Genomic DNA, 25812 nt, shown 5'->3' with positions numbered 1-25812 from the left:
CAGATATGAAAGTGAATACGATGCAAACCACTGTCAAGCAAGGCCTGAATAACAATGAACGAGCACAAATATATGTGGGCATGAGGTTGCCAAGTTCAATAGCACCTCTAAGCTGTAACATCACAGGCCTAGAGAGGCTATTGTGTTGTCACTATGTCCTTTGAATGAGCATCTGCTGACCTCATATGTTATATCATGGTACATTGTGGGTGAACTCCTGAGAATGCACCTTATTTTGAATTGTAACCAAAGTTTTACACCCCTAACAAGCAAGTGCTCCCTCAGTAGAGAAATAATGTGAAAGATGACTACATTTACTTTTTCTTTCTACAGGTAAAAAGCGGGATGCCTATCTTCCGATGTTTTGACTACTACAATATGCTCTTCTGCTTAAGATATGTTTATGATCACATGGTCACTAGAAGATTCAACAACATGTTTTTAATATCACCTAGCCTGAAAGTGAAATATGGTTGCAATACCTATGATTAGTGCCTGTTAAAAAAAAATCAATAAATGAATGGTACTTCATGGCCTTTAGGCCAACCTTTCACAACCTGGGCTTTTGTCTGGAGTGGAAAGTAAGCTTTTGTCTGAACCTATCCCCTAGATTAAATTACTGAGCTTCTGACAACGAGGGAGTCCAGAGAGGAGAGTTTACTGTATTAAAGAAAAACAAAGATTATGTGTAACACACCAAGATGAGAAGTGTAAAGGAAGTAGAAACTAGCTGATAATGTGAAATACAAAATTGAAAATATACAAATATCAAACCATAATAAATGTTAGTATAAAGTAATTGAGAACATCTTCAATGCTGGAGTGTGAGTGGTTGTGATATGTAAGTACTGATGGGGTGTGGTGCTAGTTAGTATGGAGGCAGGTCAGGCTGGCGTTGGTTGTTGTGGAAGCCGGTGGAGGACTGCCCAGAGACATTGCTGGGGATCTGTAGATAGCTCTGCAAGGGCGACAGGATCTGACCCAGCGGCCTGCACACATATGACATACAAGTTAGTCACAAGAAATGAGAGAAAAAAAATAGGAACTTTTGTAAGTTTACAAGAAAACAACAACTCTTCACAAAGCTCATGTGTGAATAGTAAGATAAATCACAGGATCAAATATAATTTCAATACAAGTATCACTTAAAAGCAATAAACTATGTTACCATGAAACAAACAAACCATGAAACTCAATCTACAGATGAGCTTTATGTTCAACTCTATCTCAGTTCTATGTATGAGTCTTTCAGAATTTCTATCATATACAATGAGAAATATTCTTCATGTCTCATGAATGACACCATACAAAATTATACATCTTTTCCTATTTGTATATGATATTAAGATGTAAACTAGAACTGAGAAACAAAGCAACTGATTCAATACTCTATATGGGGTAACAATGACATGATTTTGGCTATCAAATAATTCTACATCATGCTTCTTATTCATAACTGCATCACTAACAGATGTTAATCAACCACATCATAATCCAATAACTAACAATCATCTACATCACACTAAACAGTAATAACAAAACAAAAGCAGTTAGAACTCAAACATTAGCTGAAAGACATAACACTCCTTTCAAGTGTTATACACACGACAACCCTGTTAAACCGAGTCCTTCATTTACAAACATCTTTTACTAATATCAATACGTTTAAGACAATTACATTGTAATTATAATCACTAAAGCTAATCAAGCCAAGATAACACTATAAATTACCCTCCTCTAAAGTTGTATCTTTAAGTCAGGCTGCATTCAATGACAGTAGTGAAAGCTTTGCTTTGTACAGCATGCAATACAGTAGACAAGTGACTTGGTCTAAAACTGTATTGTGCAGGTCAGAGCGGGATATTCAGGTTGATTCTGATGTGGATCAGTTTTTCAAGAAGTCTGGACACTGAAGACAGCCGGGGAGTAAGATGGCATAAGGAAGGAGAGCTGGGTGGCTTGCAGAGTTTAAGAATGAGGACTGTGTTGGAAATGTTCCACATATGTTTGGGATTCTACGTGACCAGGTGTAATTGAAGACATCTGCAAAAGCTTGGGTCACAACAAAGTTCTTATCATGTGGAAATTGAAATACAGTGACTCAGGTCCTTTTACATGGGAATTCTTCTGGGTCTCATCCGCACTGTGAGTGTCAGAGAGAGTGAAGGGTGGGGCATCAATTTTATCAGGACTTTGTTTAAGCTTTACAAGACTATCCAGTAAAGGGGTGTGCTTGACTGAGGGCTGATTTTTTTTAAGAGTCATGAGTATGTTTGTATTATCTTTGGAAGAATAGAAGTGCTTTACGTGTGAAGGCTTGGGTGGTGTGGTTGCAGTGTATTTTCTTTGTTGTTCACTAGAGTTGGTTGGTGTGGGTTTCACTGTTACTACTGTTAAGATAAAGGTTCCATTTTCTTTTTACACCACCGATGATACTCAGAGTCTGGATGTTCTACAAACTCCGTTAATGGTGAATGGTTTTATGTGAGCATCTTTGGTGTTGGATGGTTTCTACAGAGCTGTCATAATAGAGCAAAAATTCTTCTTATAAACAAGAGATTTCCTACATTCTACTTCAGTTTAACAGGGTAGCAGTGCAATGTTCACACAAAAAAAATATTAGCAGGAAATCGTTCTAATATTAGACACAAGTATGGTGGCAAGACAAGTGAGATCACAGTGCGGCTCTGTCGGCAAAATTATGTCATGGACCTGTAGAAATGGTTGGTCAACCATAAGGAGAAATTATGACCAACTTCAGTGGATGATGGAGGTTACTTACGTGTTAAGGACTTCATCGGGAAGTTGCAGGATGTGTTTTGGTATACCGTGCCCACACAGGAACTGAGACACTTCGTCACTGAAGTTATTGCAGTTATGTTTGAATAGATCGTACGCTGCCGGTCTGAAGGGAGATAAAAGATGATAATGATTTACAATGTGTTTTCTTCAGCATGCTGTATGTTTAGAAAATAACTACCATCCTCTAATCCAGTTACTCTAAGAAGTCAACTTGTGCATCCCTCCATAATCTGACTATATATATGTGTGTGTTGGCTGTTTCATAGTTTACCATGAGGATGTACTTGTGGTACACTCATCTAGCTTCATCTCTTTACCTCTATCTTCAAAGAAAATTTCTTTGAACTGAACATTATCACAGCCAATGAGTTCCACCATATTTGAATACAACTTTCCAGGGCTCTCACTTGCTATAATAATAATTCTTTGTCTTTTCTAACCTGAAAGGCAAGGTATTATTTGTCTTTTTGCCTGAAAACATAAGCTATCATTAATAACCTAGGATAACAATCTTTATTCTAAAAAGTGATGCTAGTTTAAAGTCTTTAAAATGTTCAAATTAGCCAAAGTCTTTCTCCTCATAAAACTATATACATCATGACATATCAAATGTTTTTTCCATTCTCTACACTAGTCCTAAGCATGCATAGGGGATTGGCAATGATCAATGATACTATTTTTTCTCAAAAATCATACCTACACACACTTATGAACATATAAATAGCAGTTCCAATATATTTCCTTATCTACAGCCTCTGGTAAGGATTTGCTGGTCTACAAAAAGACCCCCAGATCCAAATACATTCTAGGTTGGGTGTGATATCTTCAATGAATCACCTGAAGATTTGGTCCTTTTCTAAGCTAGGTTGGGTTAAACTGCCCAGCTTAACCTATCATAAAACTGTGGGAGAGAAACTAATATTCTGGTAATCCCCTACAATCTAATGGGCTACAATCTACCAGGTGATACTACTTCTACTGCAATCAACATATAAGGTTCGAGCAGGACTTACTTGTACGTGCCCTCACCCAGACCAAAGATGTACTCGAGGAAGAGCTGGTAAGGGACCTGTGACTCGCCCAGTTCCTCCACGCGGTCTGGGTCTCCCAATATGGTCCCTCCCTGTTGGATAGGAGAACAGCTGTCACCACTACATCAAAACTCTACAATGTCCAGCTCCAACACCTGTACCATATCTTATACATACTTTCCACCAATGAATTTGTCGAAATATTCTGTAGTACAACCTAATGCATGAAGAATACATGATTACAGTGCATAGAAACGTCTTAAATTACTTCATATGTTTCATGTAATTTCTATAATCTAGATTACGAGGGCCAATCAATGGAAGATTTTCATACACCATTTCTCTCTATCTCCAAGAGTGAGAGATATCTTCAAGAACACGCTACATATCTCCATAGATGCCTTACGTTACTACAGCCCTCAGCCTTTGGAAACTTTGAAATGTCATTCAGTGTGGCCCAGCGACGGTAAAAAGTAAAATGCCATTGAAAAAGGGAAAAATGCTCAAGAAAAACGCCACTTTGACTGCTGGAGCTTGACAGTTAATACCACCTAAACGAGGCACTCCTGCCCTATACTTAAAAAGGCCAAGGCTCTCAGCCCAGCAGCCACTCGTCCCACACAGTCACGCCAGGCTCCCCACGCGACCAAAATGAACTCTGGCAACCCTCGTTACCGGGGAACCCACCTTCCTCCCCACCGTACCGGAGTGCCACGCAACAGAAAACGTGGTGCACACTTCCCACTTCGAGGGGCCTGGCTTACGAGAAATGGAGGGTGGTTTAAAATGATTCTGACACGCCTGGATTTTTTTTTTTTTATTATTAAATACATCCAGGCAATATGATTTATGAGTGTAGGATGGGAATATGTAAAGCAAACAGTGTCAGGAGCCAATTCATCATCCAGGTAGGAGGAATATTATCGTGTACATTGTAAGGCAGATCTTATACACAAATGATTAAGATATCTGAACTGAGTTGTTAACCAACATTAAAAGAGCTGAATAACTGGATAAAGCCGGTAAATAAGTAATTGGAACGGTTACAAAACAAAAAAAAAAAAAAAAACACTAAACTATGCAATATTATCGAACAACTGTGCGAAATTAACTATAGATTGGAACAACACTTTCTTTTTTAGCTAACTATATAAAGCTAGACATTGTAATGTCAACCCCCTGAGCGGAACCAAAGGATAAAACTAAGGTGAATTCTTGAATTGCAAAATATTTGAACCGGAGAATGACAGACATTGTTGGACTGAGTTGACGATATTGGTGTGGTAACCGAGCAAGCTAACCCGTTGACGTAATGGTGGCTTCAGTAGTAGGCCATGCATGGCTGGCTGGTTCACTCACACATTCATCTGTGGTCCGCCGACTCACACTTACCCTTGGCTCTGTGCCACTCACACAGTCTGGTCCACCCGTCTCACACGCTCGTCTCTGGTCCACCCGTCTCACACACTCTTAAACTCTCGGTCCGTTCAACACGCACACATACCTCTGGTCCAACTACCTCTCACATACACACATCTGGTCCACCCACACACCTGGCTCACCCACCTCATACACACATACACACACACACCTGGTCCACCCACACACACCTGGCTCACCCACCTCACGCACACATACCTCTGGTCCAACAACCTCTCACACAGACACACACCTGGTCCACCCACCCACACACACACACACCTGGTCCACCCCCCATACACACACCCACCTCACACAGACACCTGCTCCACCCACACACAAACATACACACCTGGCTCACCCACCTCACACACACATACCTCTGGTCCAACTAACTCTCACACACACACACCTGGTCCACCCACACACACACACACACACACACCTGGTTCACCCACCTCACACACCCATCCTTCGTTTATTCTCGCCTTCATATTCCACAATGTTGAGCCTCTGCCAGAACCCCCCCTTCAGAACTATTGCTACCACAACCTTGACATGTCTAGTGGTGAAGGCTGCCACTAAACATCCATGTATAAACAATCATCACCTTATCTCGCTTATCATCTGTAAATATAATTACCCCGACCTTCGTTAAGATGTACGATTGAAGAGCGAGTATATCAAGTGAAGATGTACGATAATCAAATGGTTATAGAAGGTTGTAAGTGGAGTTATAAAACTGAAAGATATGAATATAATGGGACACACTTGCTCAAAGTCCAACGTTTACATATCCGTCTCTTCGTTGTATATCAACGGACTTTATATTTCTCTCTTGTGTCTCCCCTGATGATGTGATTATGACACGAAAGTGCACTTGGGAACTTGTCTTCGTGTTTCATTTCCCCGTGGACTCATAGGAATATATATATATATATATATATATATATATATATATATATATATATATATATATATATATATATATATATATATATATGTGTGTGTGTGTGTGTTCTGGCAAGGGGTTATGATGGTTCTGGCCCGTTAAGAACCCCTGACAGTGTAGCCAACCTGGCGGTCTGTCATTTCTTCTCCTCCTTCAACATCTCTGTAACTCTATATCATCTTCGACCACGCCACCTCTCGCCTCTACTTCCTCCATTGGTTTATGCGGTGGTGCTGGTTTTAAAAACTGCCTCCGACCGTCTGTAAAAGCTTTCTTATATATATATTTTTTCCTATCTCTTTTTCTCCAAGAGGAAGAGAACTCTGGCAACAGTTTCAGTTACGTAATTCACATACCAACACGATTTTGATGGCGGTGGGTGGGGGGGGGGGGAGTCCAATGTACATGCGACGCCCTTCCTCATAACGCGGCGGCACTATACCACACTCAGACAGACGGACACAGAGACAGAAACTTTTATCTGCGGAGACATGACTAGTGATGGTGGAGGAAGGGAGGGAGGAGAGTCAAACAGGGGAACAGCTGGGTGGGCGGAGCTTGCTGCCGACCGGGTGTTTCCTCGTCTGGCTCTCCTCCCCTCCACGCCACCGACCCCCCCACACCTGGAACTGTGTGGGTCTTGGCCAATTATTTTAGGTTCAAGTCTTCCTGCTCTTCCTCCTGGGGGTCTCTCCACACACACACACACACACACACACACACCTTGACTGATTATAAACCACTGTGCTCCTACTTACACTTATAAAGTTACGTGACTGTGTGTGTGTGTGTGTGTGTATGTCACAAACATGCAAAAAAAACCATTGCTAATAATACGTAAGAGAAGACAAGAGAGATAAGTGATGCAAGAGGGTGTGTGATGATGATTACACTGATGGTTTTAGCAAATTGGAAGGGAACATAGACAGGAAATTAGAGAGATGGATGAAGATAAGGAGGGGTCCAAAATATTATTTTCGAGGCAGCATTGGACACGTAACTTTTAAAAACGACCTAACAGCTTGGTAGCGTCTGAGAGAGAGAGAGAGAGAGAGAGAGAGAGAGAGAGAGAGAGAGAGAGAGAGAGAGAGAGAGAGAGATGAGAGCAAAAAATATCGTAAAACAATAGAGACGGGGTTAGCAGGGAAACCTATTAGAGGAAAAAGAAAAAAAAAAAAGGACGAGGTTTATAGAAAAATGCTACACTTCACACACTCACTCATCATCACCCACAACTCGTCCAACGAAAGACAAAATAAGGCGTCAAGATTCTCTGGGAAAGACGTGTCGTTGGGGGCAAATATGGATATAAGATGGAGGTCTGAGCTCTCTTCTAAACTTACAACAGTGTAAGACACATTCCCCACCAAAACCCCATTCAACTGAAAGTCCAAAAGGCTAAGGAACGACTAGGGTCGGGCAATCTAGCACTTCGAAAAGGCATTTTGGATCTTTAGGAACTCATAATATGAGGGATGCGTGGCGCATGCGTGGGTGACACGAAGGTCGTGCCTATTTTTCAAGATGGGAGACAGCGTAAGTTTTTGACCTACAGGATCTGTACCGGTGACACAGGCAGGCCGTGAAACACGAGAGATTATAAACCTACAACATAATAAAACCTAGCTTAATAAATGGGCAGTACTGGGTTAGCGAGAATGGGATAGCCACACATATAAGTTATGAGCTCCTGGAGATATAAATTCAGTCATCTTCTTAATACAATACTGTTCACTCTTCTACTCTTCTACCGTGTCCCTATATAAATTTACTTATATAAACTATAAACCTGTGTTCTCCTTGCACTATCTTAACTGATAATGGTCATCTTGAAGTAAGATCATATAGGGTGTTTTTACATGAAAATAATAAGCATGTTTATTTGTTACAATGATCCCTCATTTTGGTCGTTTTCATTAACGTGGGAAAAAAGACGGGAATTTTAACAAATTTCAACAGAACATAAAGTGTTGTATCAAGTATTTCACACACACACACACACACACACACACACACACACACACACACACACACACACACACACACACACACACACACACACACACACACATATATATATATATATATATATATATATATATATATATATATATATATATATATATATATATATATATATATATATATATTTTCTTGCCTCAGGGATCCCTTGTGTCCTTATGAAGCGGCTGCAGAACTCAGGTAGTTTGCCAAGTCCACAGGTCAAATGTGTCGTGCTGTGTATGTATCCAGCACGGGCAGTGTGTGTGTGTGTGTGTGTGTGTGTGTGTGTGTGTGTGTGTGTGTGTGTGTGTGTGTGTGTGTGAGCAACTGAGTGCACAGTGCTCAGTGCCTTCTCTATGGTAGGTTCACCGGAGACATGAATGGATCTTGGGTTATGATAAAAGCAGTGTTGGTCGTGATGGGGCTGATGCAAAGGGCGTAAGTGAGACTCGTGTGTGTCTGGGTAGTGTGGTTTCTGATGGATGTGCGTCTGGTGGGTTGAAGGGGGTTAATGTGTTTTGTCTGTGTTATAACTACTGGGAGGTTGTGGGAGAGGGGGGGAAGGACATGTGAGTAGAGGTTAGCAAAGTGTGAGGAAGGTGTAAGCTTTCCATTTCAACTCGGAGGTTGGGATACAGTGGTTTTGGTGTGGGGGAAGTTGTCTACTGGTGCTGTATAGAACTGAATGCCGAGCTGGTTGAGGTGGGGGCGTAGTGGGAGGAAATGGTACACTGGGAACGTGTCAGTGTTCGTGCTTGCTACGAGGGAAAACACTTGATAGTTTCTGACAGCATTATTTTTCCTGTGGTCTGTATCTCTATTTGCTTTGGAGAGAGTGGGAGATCAGGGAGGTGAGGCGTAGATTAGAGTGGAGCGGGTGAAGTGTGTGTGTGTGTGTAGAGGATGGTGAGGGAGTTTTTTTGTTATCCAAATCCAGTGCCAGGACGTGTTCTAGGGAGATTTAGTTTGTATGATGTTTTTGTGTTGATGTTATCATTGTAGGGAGGGAAGGTCGTGTGTGTGTGTGTGTGTGTGTGTGTGTGTGTGTGTGTGTGTGTGTCGTATGTGGTGTCCAGAATGTTTGGTGCTTTGCTCATTGGAAGAGACAGTCCATTCATGGTGACTGAAGTGTGTGAGCTGGGCTTCATGTCTGTCTGGAGCTAAAAGTAATCAAATATTTCTGTGCTGACACATCCATCCTCTTCTGGGGCAAGCCATTATTCCAGCTGTGCAACACACCACAGCATATCTGATGTCACTGCTGTGATGTCATGGTGTTGTGGTGACGTGATTGTGAGGTCGTCACACATATGAAAGAAAACCTTCACGTTCATGTTTGCCTGAGGTTAATGCGAGGTCGTGTAGACAGACAGTAAAGAGCGTTGGGGAAAGAACAGCTTCTAGGGGAACTCCATTGTAGAGTTGACGTGTTTTAGAGATGAAGTCATTGCGAGTGACTGGCATGGCGCCCGGTGATGGAGGTGGCCGACCACATTTTGTCACTGGTGTGAAGGGCGGTGTCAAGGAATATTGTGTGTGTGTGTGTGTGTGTGTGTGTGTGTGTGTGTGTGTGTGTGTGTGTGTGTGTGCGGATGTTTCTAGGGACAGTGTTAAACGCTTTGGTTATGTCTGTTGCTATTACTGTCGTGCAGGAAGAAGGCGGGGGGTGGATGTGGTTCTTTGACTCAATCTAGGATAAGTTGTGAGGGCTCCGTGCATGCAGCTAGAGCCACGCTGTGTGGGGTAAGAGTGGGGTATCTTACTCAACTCTGTTGTGGATCTTTCTTTTTTCACAGAGTTTGGATACTGAGGATAGAAGTGGTAATGTAAGGCAGTAGGAAGAAGAAGAAGAAGAAGAAGAAGAAGAAGAGGGAAAGTTGAATGGTTTCGAGGGTTTAAGGTTCGGCATTAGGTTGGCAAGTTTCCAGACATAGGGTATTTTGTTGTGTAGCCAGTGGACTGCAAGTGGACCATGGTACTTTATAGGAACATTCCATAGGTCGTCAGAGCCTGGAGTAGGAGAGTTCTATGTGGGTTTTACTGGCATTGCTTGTATCAGTGGGAGTGCAGGGTGGCGGGGCAGTTGTACGTTGTTTCTGGATGGACTTTGAGGAGGCTAATCATAACTCACGTTCAGGGGTGTGGTTGGTTTGTGGCTGAGTTTTGAGTAGTGTGTGTGTGTGTGTGTGTGTGTGTGTGTGTGTGTGTGTGTGTGTGTGTGTGTGCGATTACTTCTTGTGTTTTACTTGGAGACAGTTCTACACTCGTTTTGTCCTGGAAGACAGTTTTGCATTCGTGTTTTCCTGCCTTTTCATGTCGTATAACTAATACCACGTCTTTACATCTCTGTGTTTAGAACACTTGGATTGCCTCCCGCGCCCGGGAATCGAACCCACGTGGGCCCGTGTTGTGTCAGGGTCAGTAACGCTAATCTCTACACCAGGGAGGCCCCGTATGTGTGTTTACCTACCTACCTTTCTGTAAAATCTGTATGGTAAGGGAGGAGGGAGTTCTACACTCGGGTGGCGCAACCTCTGAACTTGTCACATAATTCCACCAAGCTTTCATACGATGTCTGTCTTCACCACTTGGTTCATTCCATTCTTCCACGACCATGATATCATAAAGGTAATCCTTTACATCTTCTCTAACGTTTCTTGCATTGGTCCTCGCCTGATCTGTGTCAGTAACGTCTCAAAAAACTGTTTCACTACAGGTCCACACCGTCAAACCAGTCAACACCCAAGGTTCGTGAATGAGTCACCCCTATTTATGCCCTCCCACTTCTCTCGCTGTCACTCAATTCATCTTCATTGTGACAGCATATTTGCTACCTTCCTCTGGACCTTCTCTATCATCTCTTCGTGTACCTAGGAGCGCCACAGGGACCAAATCTGAGAAGCATAGACTTGGCCTTGTATTAGGAACATTCCCTTAGATCCAATTTATATACATTTGCCCACAGTGGATGGGTCTCATCTACATTCCTCCTGTTTTGTAGCTGATGGCGAATATGTCGAGATACAATATCAACTCCCACAATTCCCACACACACACACACACACACCAGATTGCTGCATGTGTGAGTATATGTGTGCGTGTGTGCCTCTATGTGTGCGTGTTGAGAACTGGTATTAATACTATATATTCCTAAAAGCATAGTGTCTTCGAGAACTTAAAATTCATAACACAAATAAGCATTGATTACGCCAAGATGTTCATTGTTAATCAAAATTTCACTCCTATTAACAGAAGCGTCTGTCTCAACAAGTGAAAATTTAACGAAGTTATGCATCAAATCCATATTTTCTTTAAAGGCTTTTAAATAGAGAACGGATGCCAGAGTGAAATAAACCTGCAAGGGCGACATTCCATTACGGATGTTTGACATCATCATCCACACTAGGTGACATGCCGAGGTACATACATCTCTAACAACACAGCTGGTCACCACACACTGTTTCTCTGACCATCCCCGGCACAAGATGGGAGGAGCAAGACAACATAAACACAAGCGTTGTGGCACAGAAATAAATCTCATCCTTCTCTCTGCAGGGAAGCGTCAGGAAGCAAAGAAAAATGACCTCATATGGACATACCCACCGTACCTGTCACGTATGATGAACTGACACTAACGTATATATATTATTATCATTATTATATTTTGTCGCTGTCTCCCGCGTTAGCGAGGTAGCGCAAGGAAACAGACGAAAGAATGGCCCAACCCACCCACATACACATGTATATACATACACTTCCACACACGCACACACACATACCTATACATTTCAACGTATACATATATATACACACACAGACATATACATATATACACATGTACATAATTCATACTGTCTGCCTTTATTTATTCCCAACGCCACCTCGCCACAAATGAAATGACAACCCCCTCCCCCTCATGTGCGCGAGGTAGCGCTAAGAAAAGACAACAAAGGCCACATTCGTTCACACTCAGTCTCTAGCTGTCATGTATAAAGCACAGAAACCACAGCTCCCTTTCCACATCCAGGCCCCACACAACTTTCCATGGTTTACCCCAGACGCTTCACATGCCCTGGTTCAATCCACTGACTGCACGTCGACCCCGGTATACCACATCGTTCCAATTCACCCTTATTCCTTGCACGCCTTTCACCCTCCTGCATGTTCAGGCCCCAATCGCTCAAAATCCTTTTCACTCCATCTTTCCACCTCCAATTTGGTCTCCCACTTCTCCTCGTTCCCTCCACCTCCTGACACATATATCCTCTTGGTCAATCTTTCCTCACTCATTCTCTCCATGTGACCAAACCATTTCAAAACACCCTCTTCTGCTCTCTCAACCACACCCTTTTTATTACCACACATCTTTCTCTCCCTTTCATTACTTACTCGATCAAACCACCTCACACCACATATTGTCCTCAAACATCTCATTTCCAGCACATCCATCCTCCTGCGCACAACCCTATCCTATAGCCCACGCCTCGCAACCATATAACATTGTCGGAACCACTATTCCTTCAAACATACCCATTTCTGCTTTCCGAGATAATGTTCTAGCCTTCTACACATTCTTCAACGCTCCCAGAACTTTCGCTCCCTCCCCCACCCTGTGACTCATTTCCGCTTCCATGGTTCCATCCGCTGCCAAATCCAAATATATATATATATATATATATATATATATATATATATATATATATATATATATATATATATATATGGAGCTTTGTATGTTCTATGAAGGTGCGCGTTCATATATATATATATATATATATATATATATATATATATATATATATATATATATATATATATATATATATTGGAAAGGATCGCAATTTTGCGCGATCAAGATATTCCTATGAGTCCACGGGGAAAATGAAACACGAAAAGTTCCCAAGTGCACTTTCGTGTAATAATCACATAATCAGGGGAGACACAAGAGAGAAATATGACAGTCAGTAGATATACATCGAAGAGACGAAGCTAGGACGCCATTTGGTAAACATCACATGTTTATATATATATATATATATATATATATATATATATATATATATATATATATATATATATATATATATATACATTTATCAATTTATATTTATCCCAGGACCAATTTGTATGAAAGAATAAACATGACTTCTTTCGCGAGCCTTCTGTAGCCCAGATATGCGCTACTTGTCAGCAGGAGGGAAGTGCAGACTCCTTTGGAGTGAGGTGACCTGTACTCCCATTGGTAGAGCCCTTGGCCGAGGTAACCTCACTCGTTGTGTGACCTCGAGCGGGCAGAGTCCGGTAACACTTGCTTACCAAATGGCGTCCTAGCTTCGTCTCTTCGTTGTATATCAACTGACTGTTATATTTCTCTCTTCTGTCTCCCCTGATGATGTGATTATTACACGAAAGTGCACTTGGCAACTTATCGTGTTTCATTTTCCCTGTGGACTCATATATATATATATATATATATATATATATATATATATATATATATATATATATATATATATATATATATATAAATAAATAAATGGTAATGTGGTGGTGTGTGGTGTGGTGTGGTAGTGTGGTGTGTGGTATGGTGTGGTGGTATGGTGTGGTGTTGTGGTATGGTGTGGTGTTGTGGTGTGGTGTAGTGTGGTGGTGTGGTGTGGTATGGTGTGGTGTGGTGTGGTGGTGTGGTGTGGTGTACACAGGAGTGGAGAGGAACAGCGAGTGGCTGGCCCACACCACACGCTATTATTAACCCACGTGTGAATTTTGTCCACACACACACACATCCCAACCCGGCTACTTATAGCTCTCTCTTGCCCCTGCTCCAGCAGACCTGCTACCACGCCTGTGTTACCTGTGTTATCTGCTCGGGCTATGTTACATGTGTTATCTGGTCTGGCTATGATACCTGTGTTAACTGGGCTGGCTATGTTACATGTGTTATCTGGTCTGGCTATGATACCTGTGTTAACTGGGCTGGCTATGTTACATGTGTTATCTGGTCTGGCTATGTTGCCTGTGTTCCCTAGGCTGGCTATGTTACATGTGTTATCTGGTCTGGCTATGATACCTGTGTTCCCTGGGCTGGCTATGTTGCCTGTGTTCCCTAGGCTGGCTATGTTACATGTGTTATCTGGTCTGGCTATGATACCTGTGTTCCCTGGGCTGGCTATGTTGCCTGTGTTACCTGGTCTAGCTATGATAACTGTGTTAACTGGGCTGGCTATGTTACATGTGTTATCTGGTCTGGCTATGATACCTGTGTTCCCTGGGCTGGCTATGTTGCCTGTGTTATCTGGTCTAGCTATGATACCTGTGTTAACTGGGCTGGCTATGTTGCCTGTGTTATCTGGTCTGGCTATGATACCTGTGTTCCCTGGGCTGGCTATGTTGCCTGTGTTATCTGGTCTGGCTATGTTGCCTGTGTTCCCTGGGCTGGCTATGTTACATGTGTTATCTGGTCTGGCTATGATACCTGTGTTCCCTGGGCTGGCTATGTTGCCTGTGTTATCTGGTCTAGCTATGATAACTGTGTTAACTGGGCTGGCTATGTTACATGTGTTATCTGGTCTAGCTATGATACCTGTGTTCCCTAGGCTGGCTATGTTACATGTGTTATCTGGTCTGGCTATGATACCTGTGTTAACTGGGCTGGCTATGTTACATGTGTTATCTGGTCTGGCTACGTTGCCTGTGTTCCCTGGGCTGGCTATGTTACATGTGTTATCTGGTCTAGCTATGATACCTGTGTTAACTGGGCTGGCTATGTTGCCTGTCTTATCTGGTCTGGCTATGTTGCCTGTGTTCCCTGGGCTGGTTATGTTGCCTGTGTTATCTAGTCTGGCTATGATACCTGTGTTACCTGGTCTGGCTATGTTGCCTGTGTTATCTGGTCTGGCTATGATACATGTGTTCCCTGGGCTGGCTATGTTGCCTGTGTTATCTGGTCTGGCTATGTTGCCTGTGTTATCTGGTCTGGCTATGATACATGTGTTCCCTGGGCTGGCTATGTTGCCTGTGTTATCTGGTCTGGCTATGATACATGTGTTACCTGGTCTGGCTATGTTGCCTGTGTTATCTAGTCTGGCTATGATACCTGTGTTACCTGGTCTGGCTATGTTGCCTGTGTTATCTGGTCTGGCTATGATACATGTGTTCCCTGGGCTGGCTATGTTGCCTGTGTTATCTAGTCTGGCTATGATACCTGTGTTATCTGTGCTGGCTATGTTACCTGTGTTGGCTATGTTATCTGTACTGGCTATGTTACCTGTAACATCCACGTTACCAGCGCTACTCGTGCGTTACGTCTCGTGTGTCACACCCTTGTTATCAAGCAGTACGCGACGTGGCGTACGCCCATACGCCATGAATGTCAGTTTCCGTAACAGAGCCTTACATACACCAGAGGGGGACGCATACGCTATACGCACTGCTGGCAGACGCGTTACCGAGCGTTACACGCGTTACAAACTATCATGCGCAGGAATGGAAACATGTTACAGTCTCCTTATAGGTCACAAAGGCGTACAGAGGCGTATGTAAGGGGCGGTATGGAGTGGGATACGCGTAGAGAGCGCGTACAGGAGAATGTATGGGGCGTTATAGAGTGGGATATGCGTATGGAGGGTGTACAGAAGCGTATGTAAGGAACGTTATGGAGTGGGATATGCGTATGGAGGGCGTACACAGGCGTATGTAATAGGCGTTATGGAGTGGGATATGCTTTTGGAGGGCGTACAGAAGCGTATGTAAGGAGTGTTAGGCAGTGGGACATGCGTACGGAGGGCGTACAGAGGCGTATGTAAGGAGCGTTATGGAGTGGGACATGCGTACGGAGGGGGTCAAAACATGGAAGAGGTCACGTCTGTGCATGTATGTGGGGGGGGGGGGGGAGCTGAGGGGGGGGAGCTGAGGGGGGGGGGCTGGCAATGCTCCCCTCCTGTATTATCGCGAAACATGTGGTCCTTAGCGTGACACATGGGTATGTTTGAAGGAATAGTCGTTCCAACAACGGTGTATGGTTGCGAGGCGTGGGCTATGGATAGAGTTGTGCGCAGGAGGATGGATGTGCTGGAAATGAGATGTTTGAGGACAATGTGTGGTGTGAGGTGGTTTGATCGAGTAAGTAACGTAAGGGTAAGAGAGATGTGTGGAAATAAAAAGAGCGTGGTTGAGAGAGCAGAAGAGGGTGTTTTGAAATGGTTTGGGCACATGGAGAGAATGAGTGAGGAAAGATTGACCAAGAGGATATATGTGTCAGAGGTGGAGGGAACGAGGAGAAGAGGGAGACCAAATTGGAGGTGGAAAGATGGAGTGAAAAAGATTTTGAGTGATCGGGGCCTGAACATGCAGGAGGGTGAAAGGCGTGCAAGGAATAGAGTGAATTGGAACGATGTTGTATACCCGGGTCGACGTGCTGTCAATGGATTGAACCAGGGCATGTGAAGCGTCTGGGGTAAATCATGGAAAGTTCCGTGGGGCCTGGATGTGGAAAGGGAGCTGTGGTTTCGGTGCATTACACATGACAGCTAGAGACTGACTGTGAACGACAGTGGCCTTTGTTGTCTTTTCCTAGCGGTACCTCGCACACATGCAGGGAGAGGGGGGTGTCTTTTCATGTGTGGCGGGGTGGCGATGGGAATGAATAAGGGCAGACAGTATGAATTATGTACATGTGTATATATGTATATGTCTGTGTATGTATATGCATGTATACGCAGAAATGCATAGGTATGTATATGTGCGTGTGTGGACGTGTATGTATATACATGTGTATGTGGGTTGGTTTGTCCATTCTTTCGTCTGTTTCCTTGCGCTACCTCGCTAACGCGGGAGACAGCAACTAAGCATAATCAAAAAAAAAAAAAAAAAAAAAAAAAAAATATATATATATATATATATATATATATATATATATATATATATATATATATATATATATATATATATATCCCTGGGGATAGGGGTTTAAGAATACTTCCCACGTATTCCCTGCGTGTCGTAGAAGGCGACTACAAGGGGAGGGAGCGGGGGGCTGGAATTCCTCCCCTCTCGTTTTTTTTTTTTAAATTTTCCAAAAGAAGGAACAGAGGGGGGCCAGGTGAGGATATTCCAAAAAAGGCCCAGTCCTCTGTTCTTAGCGCTACCTCGCTAATGCGGGAAATGGCGAAGTTTAAAAAAAAAAAAAAAATAAATATATATATATATATATATATATATATATATATATATATATATATATATATATATATATATATATATATAACAAGTAGCGGTGATGTGAGAAGGAGATGGAATGAGTATTTTGAAGGTTTGTTGAATGTGTCTGATGACAGAGTGGCAGATATAGGGTGTTTTGGTCGAGGTGGTGTGCAAAGTGAGAGGGTTAGGGAAAATGATTTGGTAAACAGAGAAGAGGTAGTAAAAGCTTTGCGGAAGATGAAAGCCGGCAAGGCAGCAGGTTTGGATGGTATTGCAGTGGAATTTATTAAAAAGGGGGGTGACTGTATTGTTGACTGGTTGGTAAGGTTATTTAATGTATGTATGACTCATGGTGAGGTGCCTGAGGATTGGCGGAATGCGTGCATAGTGCCATTGTACAAAGGCAAAGGGGATAAGAGTGAGTGCTCAAATTACAGAGGTATAAGTTTGTTGAGTATTCCTGGTAAATTATATGGGAGGGTATTGATTGAGAGGGTGAAGGCATGTACAGAGCATCAGATTGGGGAAGAGCAGTGCGGTTTCAGAAGTGGTAGAGGATGTGTGGATCAGGTGTTTGCTTTGAAGAATGTATGTGAGAAATACTTAGAAAAGCAAATGGATTTGTATGTAGCATTTATGGATCTGGAGAAGGCATATGATAGAGTTGATAGAGATGCTCTGTGGAAGGTATTAAGAATATATGGTGTGGGAGGCAAGTTGTTAGAAGCAGTGAAAAGTTTTTATCGAGGATGTAAGGCATGTGTACGTGTAGGAAGAGAGGAAAGTGATTGGTTCTCAGTGAATGTAGGTTTGCGGCAGGGGTGTGTGATGTCTCCATGGTTGTTTAATTTGTTTATGGATGGGGTTGTTAGGGAGGTAAATGCAAGAGTCCTGGAAAGAGGGGCAAGTATGAAGTCTGTTGGGGATGAGAGAGCTTGGGAAGTGAGTCAGTTGTTGTTCGCTGATGATACAGCGCTGGTGGCTGATTCATGTGAGAAACTGCAGAAGCTGGTGACTGAGTTTGGTAAAGTGTGTGGAAGAAGAAAGTTAAGAGTAAATGTGAATAAGAGCAAGGTTATTAGGTACAGTAGGGGTGAGGGTCAAGTCAATTGGGAGGTGAGTTTGAATGGAGAAAAACTGGAGGAAGTGAAGTGTTTTAGATATCTGGGAGTGGATCTGTCAGCGGATGGAACCATGGAAGCGGAAGTGGATCATAGGGTGGGGGAGGGGGCGAAAATTTTGGGAGCCTTGAAAAATGTGTAGAAGTCGAGAACATTATCTCGGAAAGCAAAAGTGGGTATGTTTGAAGGAATAGTGGTTCCAACAATGTTGTATGGTTGCGAGGCGTGGGCTGTGGATAGAGATGTGCGCAGGAGGATGGATGTGCTGGAAATGAGATGTTTGAGGACAATGTGTGGTGTGAGGTGGTTTGAGCGAGTGAGTAACGTAAGGGTAAGAGAGATGTGTGGAAATAAAAAGAGCGTGGTTGAGAGAGCAGAAGAGGGTGTTTTGAAATGGTTTGGGCACATGGAGAGAATGAGTGAGGAAAGATTGACCAAGAGGATATATGTGTCGGAGGTGGAGGGAACGAGGAGAAGAGGGAGACCAAATTGGAGGTGGAAAGATGGAGTGAAAAAGATTTTGTGTGATCGGGGCCTGAACATGCAGGAGGGTGAAAGGAGGGCAAGGAATAGAGTGAATTGGAGCGATGTGGTATACAGGGGTTGACGTGCTGTCAGTGGATTGAATCAAGGCATGTGAAGCGTCTGGGGTAAACCATGGAAAGCTGTGTAGGTATGTATATTTGCGTGTGTGGACGTATGTACATGTGTATGGGGGGGGGGGGGTTGGGCCATTTCTTTCGTCTGTTTCCTTGCGCTACCTCGCAAACGCGGGAGACAGCGACAAAGTATAAAAAAAAAAAAAAAAAAAAAAAAAATATATATATATATATATATATATATATATATATATATATATATATATATATATATATATATATATATATATATATATAATTAATATAATTTTCATATCATCTATGAAAATGATATCCAGAAATATAATCGTAATGTAATCCAGTTTGTGTCGATCAAATGGCGACTGAGGCAGAACTTGGCCCACTGTCAATATAATTCACTCGCGTGCAGCCGTTCATCTTGAGTCGCTTCCGGAGACATTCTTGGCCAGAATTACATTTCTCAGAAATTCCTGCCATATGTGAGGTAGCATCCACACTTCCGCGGACGATTATATTTGGAACTGGGTTACCACAGCTGTCGGGGTCCGGGTTCAATGTAATTCTCATACATGTTCTATGTTTGGATTCAATGTAATTCTCATACATGTTCTATGTTTGGATTCAATGTAATTCTTATACATGTTCTATGTTTGGATTCAATGTAATTCTTATACATGTTCTATGTTTGGATTCAATGTAATTCTTATACATGTTCTATGTTTGGATTCAATGTAATTCTCATACATGTTTATCCTGTCGACGACCTACAATGGGCCTGTAATAATTCCATTGTTGTAATCCTACTGTCACATGTAATCCGGCCCTGTCCACAAGTCCTGTCTGGGATCCGAACCTCACTGTCTATGTAATTCTTCACACACACACACACACACACACACACACCCAGGAACCCAATCCTCTGTCTCAAATGATGAATTACTTTACAACGAATTATCTTTGACTTATAATTAATGGAATTATCTTTTTTTTATTTTCTTGGAGGGATGTGGTTTGAAGCCCCCCCGTCTACGAGAACGGATGAGGGACAGTATAAATTAGACGGGGAAGGGAGAGGAGGGGGGTTGAAATCTACACTACCCCCCTCCTCAAAATTACCATCCCCCTCTTAAATCTACACTACCCCCCCTCAAAATTATCATCCCCCTCTTAAATCTACACTAACACCCCCCACAATTATTATCCCCCTCTTAAATCTACACTAACCCCCCCTCACAATTATTATCCCCCCCATCCTACATCACCCCCTCTACAATAAGTACCCCCTGTAGCCACAGCACACAGTGGACGGTCGTAACTCTCGACTGTCCGTCTCGTAGATGTCTCCCAGACGGTTGAGCTGCCTGTCTGTCTGTCTGTCTGTCTACAAGACGTCCCTGACTTGTGAGTGCCCGTCTGTCTGTCTGTCTACAAGACGTCCCTGACTTGTGAGTGCCCGTCTGTCTGTCTGTCTGTTTGTCTGTCTGTCTGCAAGACGTCCCTGACTTGTGAGTGTCTGTCTGTCTGTCTGTCTGTCCACAAGACGTCCCTGACTTGTGAGTGTCTGTCTGTCTGTCTGTCTGTCTACAAGACGTCCCTGACTTGTGAGTGCCCGTCTGTCTGTCTGTCTACAAGACGTCCCTGACTTCTGAGTGCCCGTCTGTCTGTCTGTCTACAAGACGTCCATGACTTGTGTGTGCCCGTCCGTCTGTCTGTCCAGCACCAGTTACAGTATCTCTGTCTATCCAGCATACGTCCTTGGCTCGTAAATTGCCTACCTGTCTATCCAAGGAGACGGCCCTAACTTGCGAGTCCCCGTCTGTCTATCCAGCAGGACGGGCCCCTGAGTCATACCGTCCCGACCTGTCTATCCCCCCCAGGAGGTTGTAGTACACCTCCACCACCAGCAGGAGGGTGTAGTACACCTCCACCACCAGCAGGAGGGTGTAGTACACCTCCACCACCAGCAGGAGGGTGTAGTACACCTCCACCACCAGCAGGAGGGTGTAGTACACCTCCACCACCAGCAGGAGGGTGTAGTACACCTCCACCACCAGCAGGAGGGTGTAGTACACCTCCACCACCAGCAGGAGAATGGTGTAGTACACCTCCACCACCAGCAGGAGGGTGTAGTACACCTACACCTTCAGCAGGAGGGTGTAGTACACCTCCACCACCAGCAGGAGAATGGTGTAGTACACCTCCACCACCAGCAGGAGGGTGTAGTACACCTCCACCACCAGCAGGAGGGTGTAGTACACCTCCACCACCTGCAGGAGGGTGTAGTACACCTCCACCACCAGCAGGAGGGTGTAGTACACCTCCACCACCAGCAGGAGGGTGTAGTACACCTCTACCACCAGCAGGAGGGTGTAGTACACCTCCACCACCAGCAGGAGGGTGTAGTACACCTCCACCACCAGCAGGAGGGTGTAGTACACCTACACCACCAGCAGGAGGGTGTAGTACACCTCCACCACCAGCAGGAGGGTGTAGTACACCTCCACCACCAGCAGGAGAATGGTGGGCACTTCCTCCTCCTCCACCTCCACAGTGTCACTCGTCCATGAGTCAACCATGTTGTTACATGCCAACCCGGCGACCACAGCCAAGTTGGCACTCCAGGTCGTCTGTGTGGGGGGGGAGCACGACCGCACACACCACGACCCTCACCTCCCCGGCCAGACTGAGGCACGACCCTCGTCTCCCCTGCTAGACTGAGGCACGACACTCGTCTCCCCACCAGACTGAAGCACGACCCTCACCTCCCCACCAGACTGAGGCACGACCCTCGCCTCCCCACCAGACTAAGGCACGACCCTCGCCTCCCCACCAGACTGAGACACGACCCTCACCTCCCCACCAGACTGAGGCACGACCCTCACCTCCCCGGCCAGACTGAGGCACGACCCTCGTCTCCCCTGCTAGACTGAGGCACGACACTCGTCTCCCCACCAGACTGAAGCACGACCCTCACCTCCCCACCAGACTGAGGCACGACCCTCACCTCCCCACCAGACTGAGGCACGACCCTCACCTCCCCACCAGACTGAGGCACGACCCTAACCTCCCCACCAGACTGAGGCACGACTCTCACCTCCCCACCAGACTGAGGCACGACCCTCACCTCCCCACCAGACTGAGGCACGACCCTCACCTCCCCACCAGACTGAGGCACGACCCTTACCTCCCCACCAGACTGAGGCACGACCCTCACCTCCCCACCAGACTGAGGCACGACCCTAACCTCCCCAACAGACTGAGGCACGACTCTCACCTCCCCACCAGACTGAGGCACGACCCTCACCTCCCCACCAGACAGAGGCACGACCCTTACCTCCCCACCAGACTGAGGCACGACCCTCACCTCCCCACCAGACTAAGGCACGACCCTTACCTCCCCACCAGACAGAGGCACGACCCTTACTTCCCCACAAGACAGAGGCACGACCTTTACCTCCCCACCAGACAGGCACTACTCTCACCTCCCCACCAGACTGAGGCACGACACTTACCTCCCCACCAGACAGAGGCACGACCCTTACTTCCCCACAAGACAGAGGCACGACCTTTACCTCCCCACCAGACAGGCACTACTCTCACCTCCCCACCAGACTGAGGTACGACCCTTACCTCCCCACCAGACTGAGGCACGACCCTCACCTCCCCACCAGACTGAGGCACGACCCTCACCTCCCCACCAGACTGAGGGACGACCCTTACCTCCCCACGAGACTGAGGCACGACCCTTACCTCCCCACGAGACTGAGGCACGACCCTTACCTCCCCACCAGACTGAGGCACGACCCTTACCTCCCCACCAGACTGAGGCACGACCCTTACCTCCCCACCAGACTGAGGCACGACCCTCGCCTCCCCACCAGACTGAGGCACGACCCTCACCTCCCCACCAGACTGAGGCACGACCCTTACCTCCCCACCAGACTGAGGCACGACCCTCGCCTCCCCACCAGACTGAGGCACGACCCTCGCCTCCCCACCAGACTGAGGCACGACCCTAACCTCCCCACCAGACTGAGGCACGACCCTCACCTCCCCACCAGACTGAGGTACGACCCTTACCTCCCCACCAGACTGAGGCACGACCCTCACCTCCCCACCAGACAGAGGCACGACCCTTACCCCCCACCAGACTGAGGCACGACCCTCACCTCCCCACCAGACTGAGGCACGACCCTCACCTCCCCACCAGACTGAGGCACGACCCTTACCCCCCACCAGACTGAGGCACGACCCTCACCTCCCCACCAAACTGAGGCACGACCCTTACCTCCCCACCAGACTGAGGCACGACCCTTACCTCCCCACCAGACTGAGGCACGACCCTTACCTCCCCACCAGACTGAGGCACGACCCTCACCTCCCCACCAGACTGAGGTACGACCCTTACCCCCCACCAGACTGAGGTACGACCCTTCAGCAGACCCGTACAGTGGACAGGGTGGTCACCACAGAGCAAGGGCGGTTATTAGAGTGCGTGGGAGGTTACCACAGAGCGTGGGCGGTTACTAGAGTGCGTGGGAGGTTACCACAGAGCGTGGGTGGTTACTAGAGTGCGTGGGAGGTTACCACAGAGCGTGGGTGGTTACTAGAGTGCGTGGGAGGTTACCACAGAGCGTGGGTGGTTACTAGAGTGCGTGGGAGGTTACCACAGAGCGTGGGTGGTTACTAGAGTGCGTGGGAGGTTACCACAGAGCGTGGGTGGTTACTAGAGTGCGTGGGCGGCCACAACAGAGCGTAGGATGTCACTAAAGTGCGTGGGTGATCAGGGAGTGGGTATGGGCGGTAACTAGGGGGTGTGTGAGTAGTCACTAGGAGAGCACAGGCAATCACTAGAGTGCGTGGGCGATCACCAGAGTGCGTGGGTGATAACTATTGAGCGTGGGCGGTCACTATGAGAGAGTAAGCGGTCACTACAGTGCGTGGGCGGTCACTGAAAGTGAGTGGGCGGCCATTAGAGAATGTGGGCGGTCACTAGAGGTCACGGACGGTTAACAGAGGGCGTGGGCGGTCACTAGAGTGCGTGGGCGGTCATTAGAGGGCGTGTGCGGTCCTTAGAGTGCGTGGGCGGTCATTAGAGTGCTTGGACGGTCACTAGAGTGCGTGGGTGGTCACTAACATAGCGTTGTCAGTCACTAAAAATAGCGTGGGCGGTCATCTTGACAGCGTGGGTGGACACTAAAGTTCGTGGGCGGTCACCAGAGTGAGTGGGCGGACACCAGAGTGAGTGGGTGGACACCAGAGTGAGTGGGTGGACACCAGAGTGCGTGGGCGGTCACCAGAGTGAGTGGGTGGACACCAGAGTGCGTGGGCGGTCACCAGAGTGAGTGGGTGGACACCAGAGTGCGTGGGCGGTCACAAGAGTGAGTGGGCGGACACTAGAGTGCGTGGGCGGTCATTAAGACAACGTGGGCTGTCAGTATGACAGCGTGGGCGGACACTATAGAGCGTGGGCGGTCACTATACGGCGTGGGTGGGCACTGACGATCGTGGGCGGCTATGAATGGGTGGGCGACCACTAGCGGGGCGTGGGCGGGCACTGAAGATCGTGGGCGGCTATGAATGGGTGGGCGACCACTAGCGGGGCGTGGGCGGTCACTTAACCAGCTTAGGTATTCACCGAGCGCGGGCGCGTGCGGGCGGGCACTAGAATAGATGGACTTCCCGCCGAGGATCGTGGGCGGGTGGGCGGTGGACGTACCTGGTGTGCGGGAGCGACGCGGTCTGCTCTCGGCGACGGTCAGCCCGGCACTGAGGCGGGAGCAGCCAGCAGGCCCGCGGGCCCACGCACACGCCTGCCTCCTCCCTCCCTCCACCTCCCTCCCTCACACATTCACTTACTTTCCCCTCCCTCCCTCACTCCCTCCCTCACTCCCTCCCTCACTCCTCCATCACTCACCATCACTTCCCTTCGCTCCACTCGCTCCATCACACCGTTTCAAAACAGAGCGACACAAAATCTAATATTGGTTACAATATATGGAAACATCTTTTCAACACCCGTTCCTTTTCACCCTCCACCCCTCCACACGCCCTCCACCCCTCCACACGCCCCCAGTGTCTCCACCTAGTGGGAGTAGACCAGCGTGTGTGTGTGTGTGTGTGTGTGTGTGTGTGTGTGTGTGTGTGTGTGTGTGTGTGTCATTCATCCTTTCCCTTATAGAAATAAATTCCGTGAGTTCATTTATTTATCTTAAGAGACGTTCATTCTCAAGCTATTTTTTTTCCCATACTGGTGTTTGAGCCGGAGGGAGAGGTGGTGGGTGGGTGGGTGTGAGGGAGGAGGAGCCTTCTACTTTACTGCCCTGTCTCCATCTATATAGATTATGATACACCATCAGACCTCATGTTCTCTGGCCTCCCCTCCCTCACGTTCTCCTCCCCTCCCTCACGTTCTCCTCCCCTCCCTCACGTTCTCCTCCTCTCCCTCACGTTCTCCTCCCCTCCCTCACGTTCTCCTCCCCTCCCTCACGTTCTCCTCCCCTCCCTCACGTTCTCCTCCTCTCCCTCACGTTCTCCTCCCCTCCCTCACGTTCTCCTCCCCTCCCTCACGTTCTCCTCCCCTCCCTCACGTTCTCCTCCTCTCCCTCACGTTCTCCTCCCCTCCCTCACGTTCTCCTCCCCTCCCTCACGTTCTCCTCCTC

At 46.3% G+C, this 25812-nt stretch overlaps 1 protein-coding gene across 4 annotated transcripts in view; it reads right to left on the bottom strand.

The window, feature by feature from the left end:
* Nucleotides 1-25812, bottom strand: part of LOC139746493 (uncharacterized) — a 201892-nt gene that overhangs the window by 24016 nt on the left and 152064 nt on the right. For all 4 annotated transcript variants that reach the window (XM_071657780.1, XM_071657782.1, XM_071657781.1 and 1 more), the window contains 2 exons: nt 3816-3925; nt 2783-2905 (listed from right to left, as the gene is read on the bottom strand). In XM_071657780.1, coding sequence (XP_071513881.1) covers nt 2783-2905; nt 3816-3925 — 233 coding nt within the window. The remainder of the gene's footprint in view (nt 1-2782; nt 2906-3815; nt 3926-25812) is intronic.

The sequence above is a fragment of the Panulirus ornatus genome, chromosome 65 (genome assembly GCF_036320965.1).
Source record: "Panulirus ornatus isolate Po-2019 chromosome 65, ASM3632096v1, whole genome shotgun sequence".
NCBI lineage: Eukaryota > Metazoa > Arthropoda > Malacostraca > Decapoda > Palinuridae > Panulirus > Panulirus ornatus.
The sequence above is the reverse complement of the archived record's forward strand: the minus strand, read 5'-3'. Positions and strand labels throughout refer to the sequence as shown.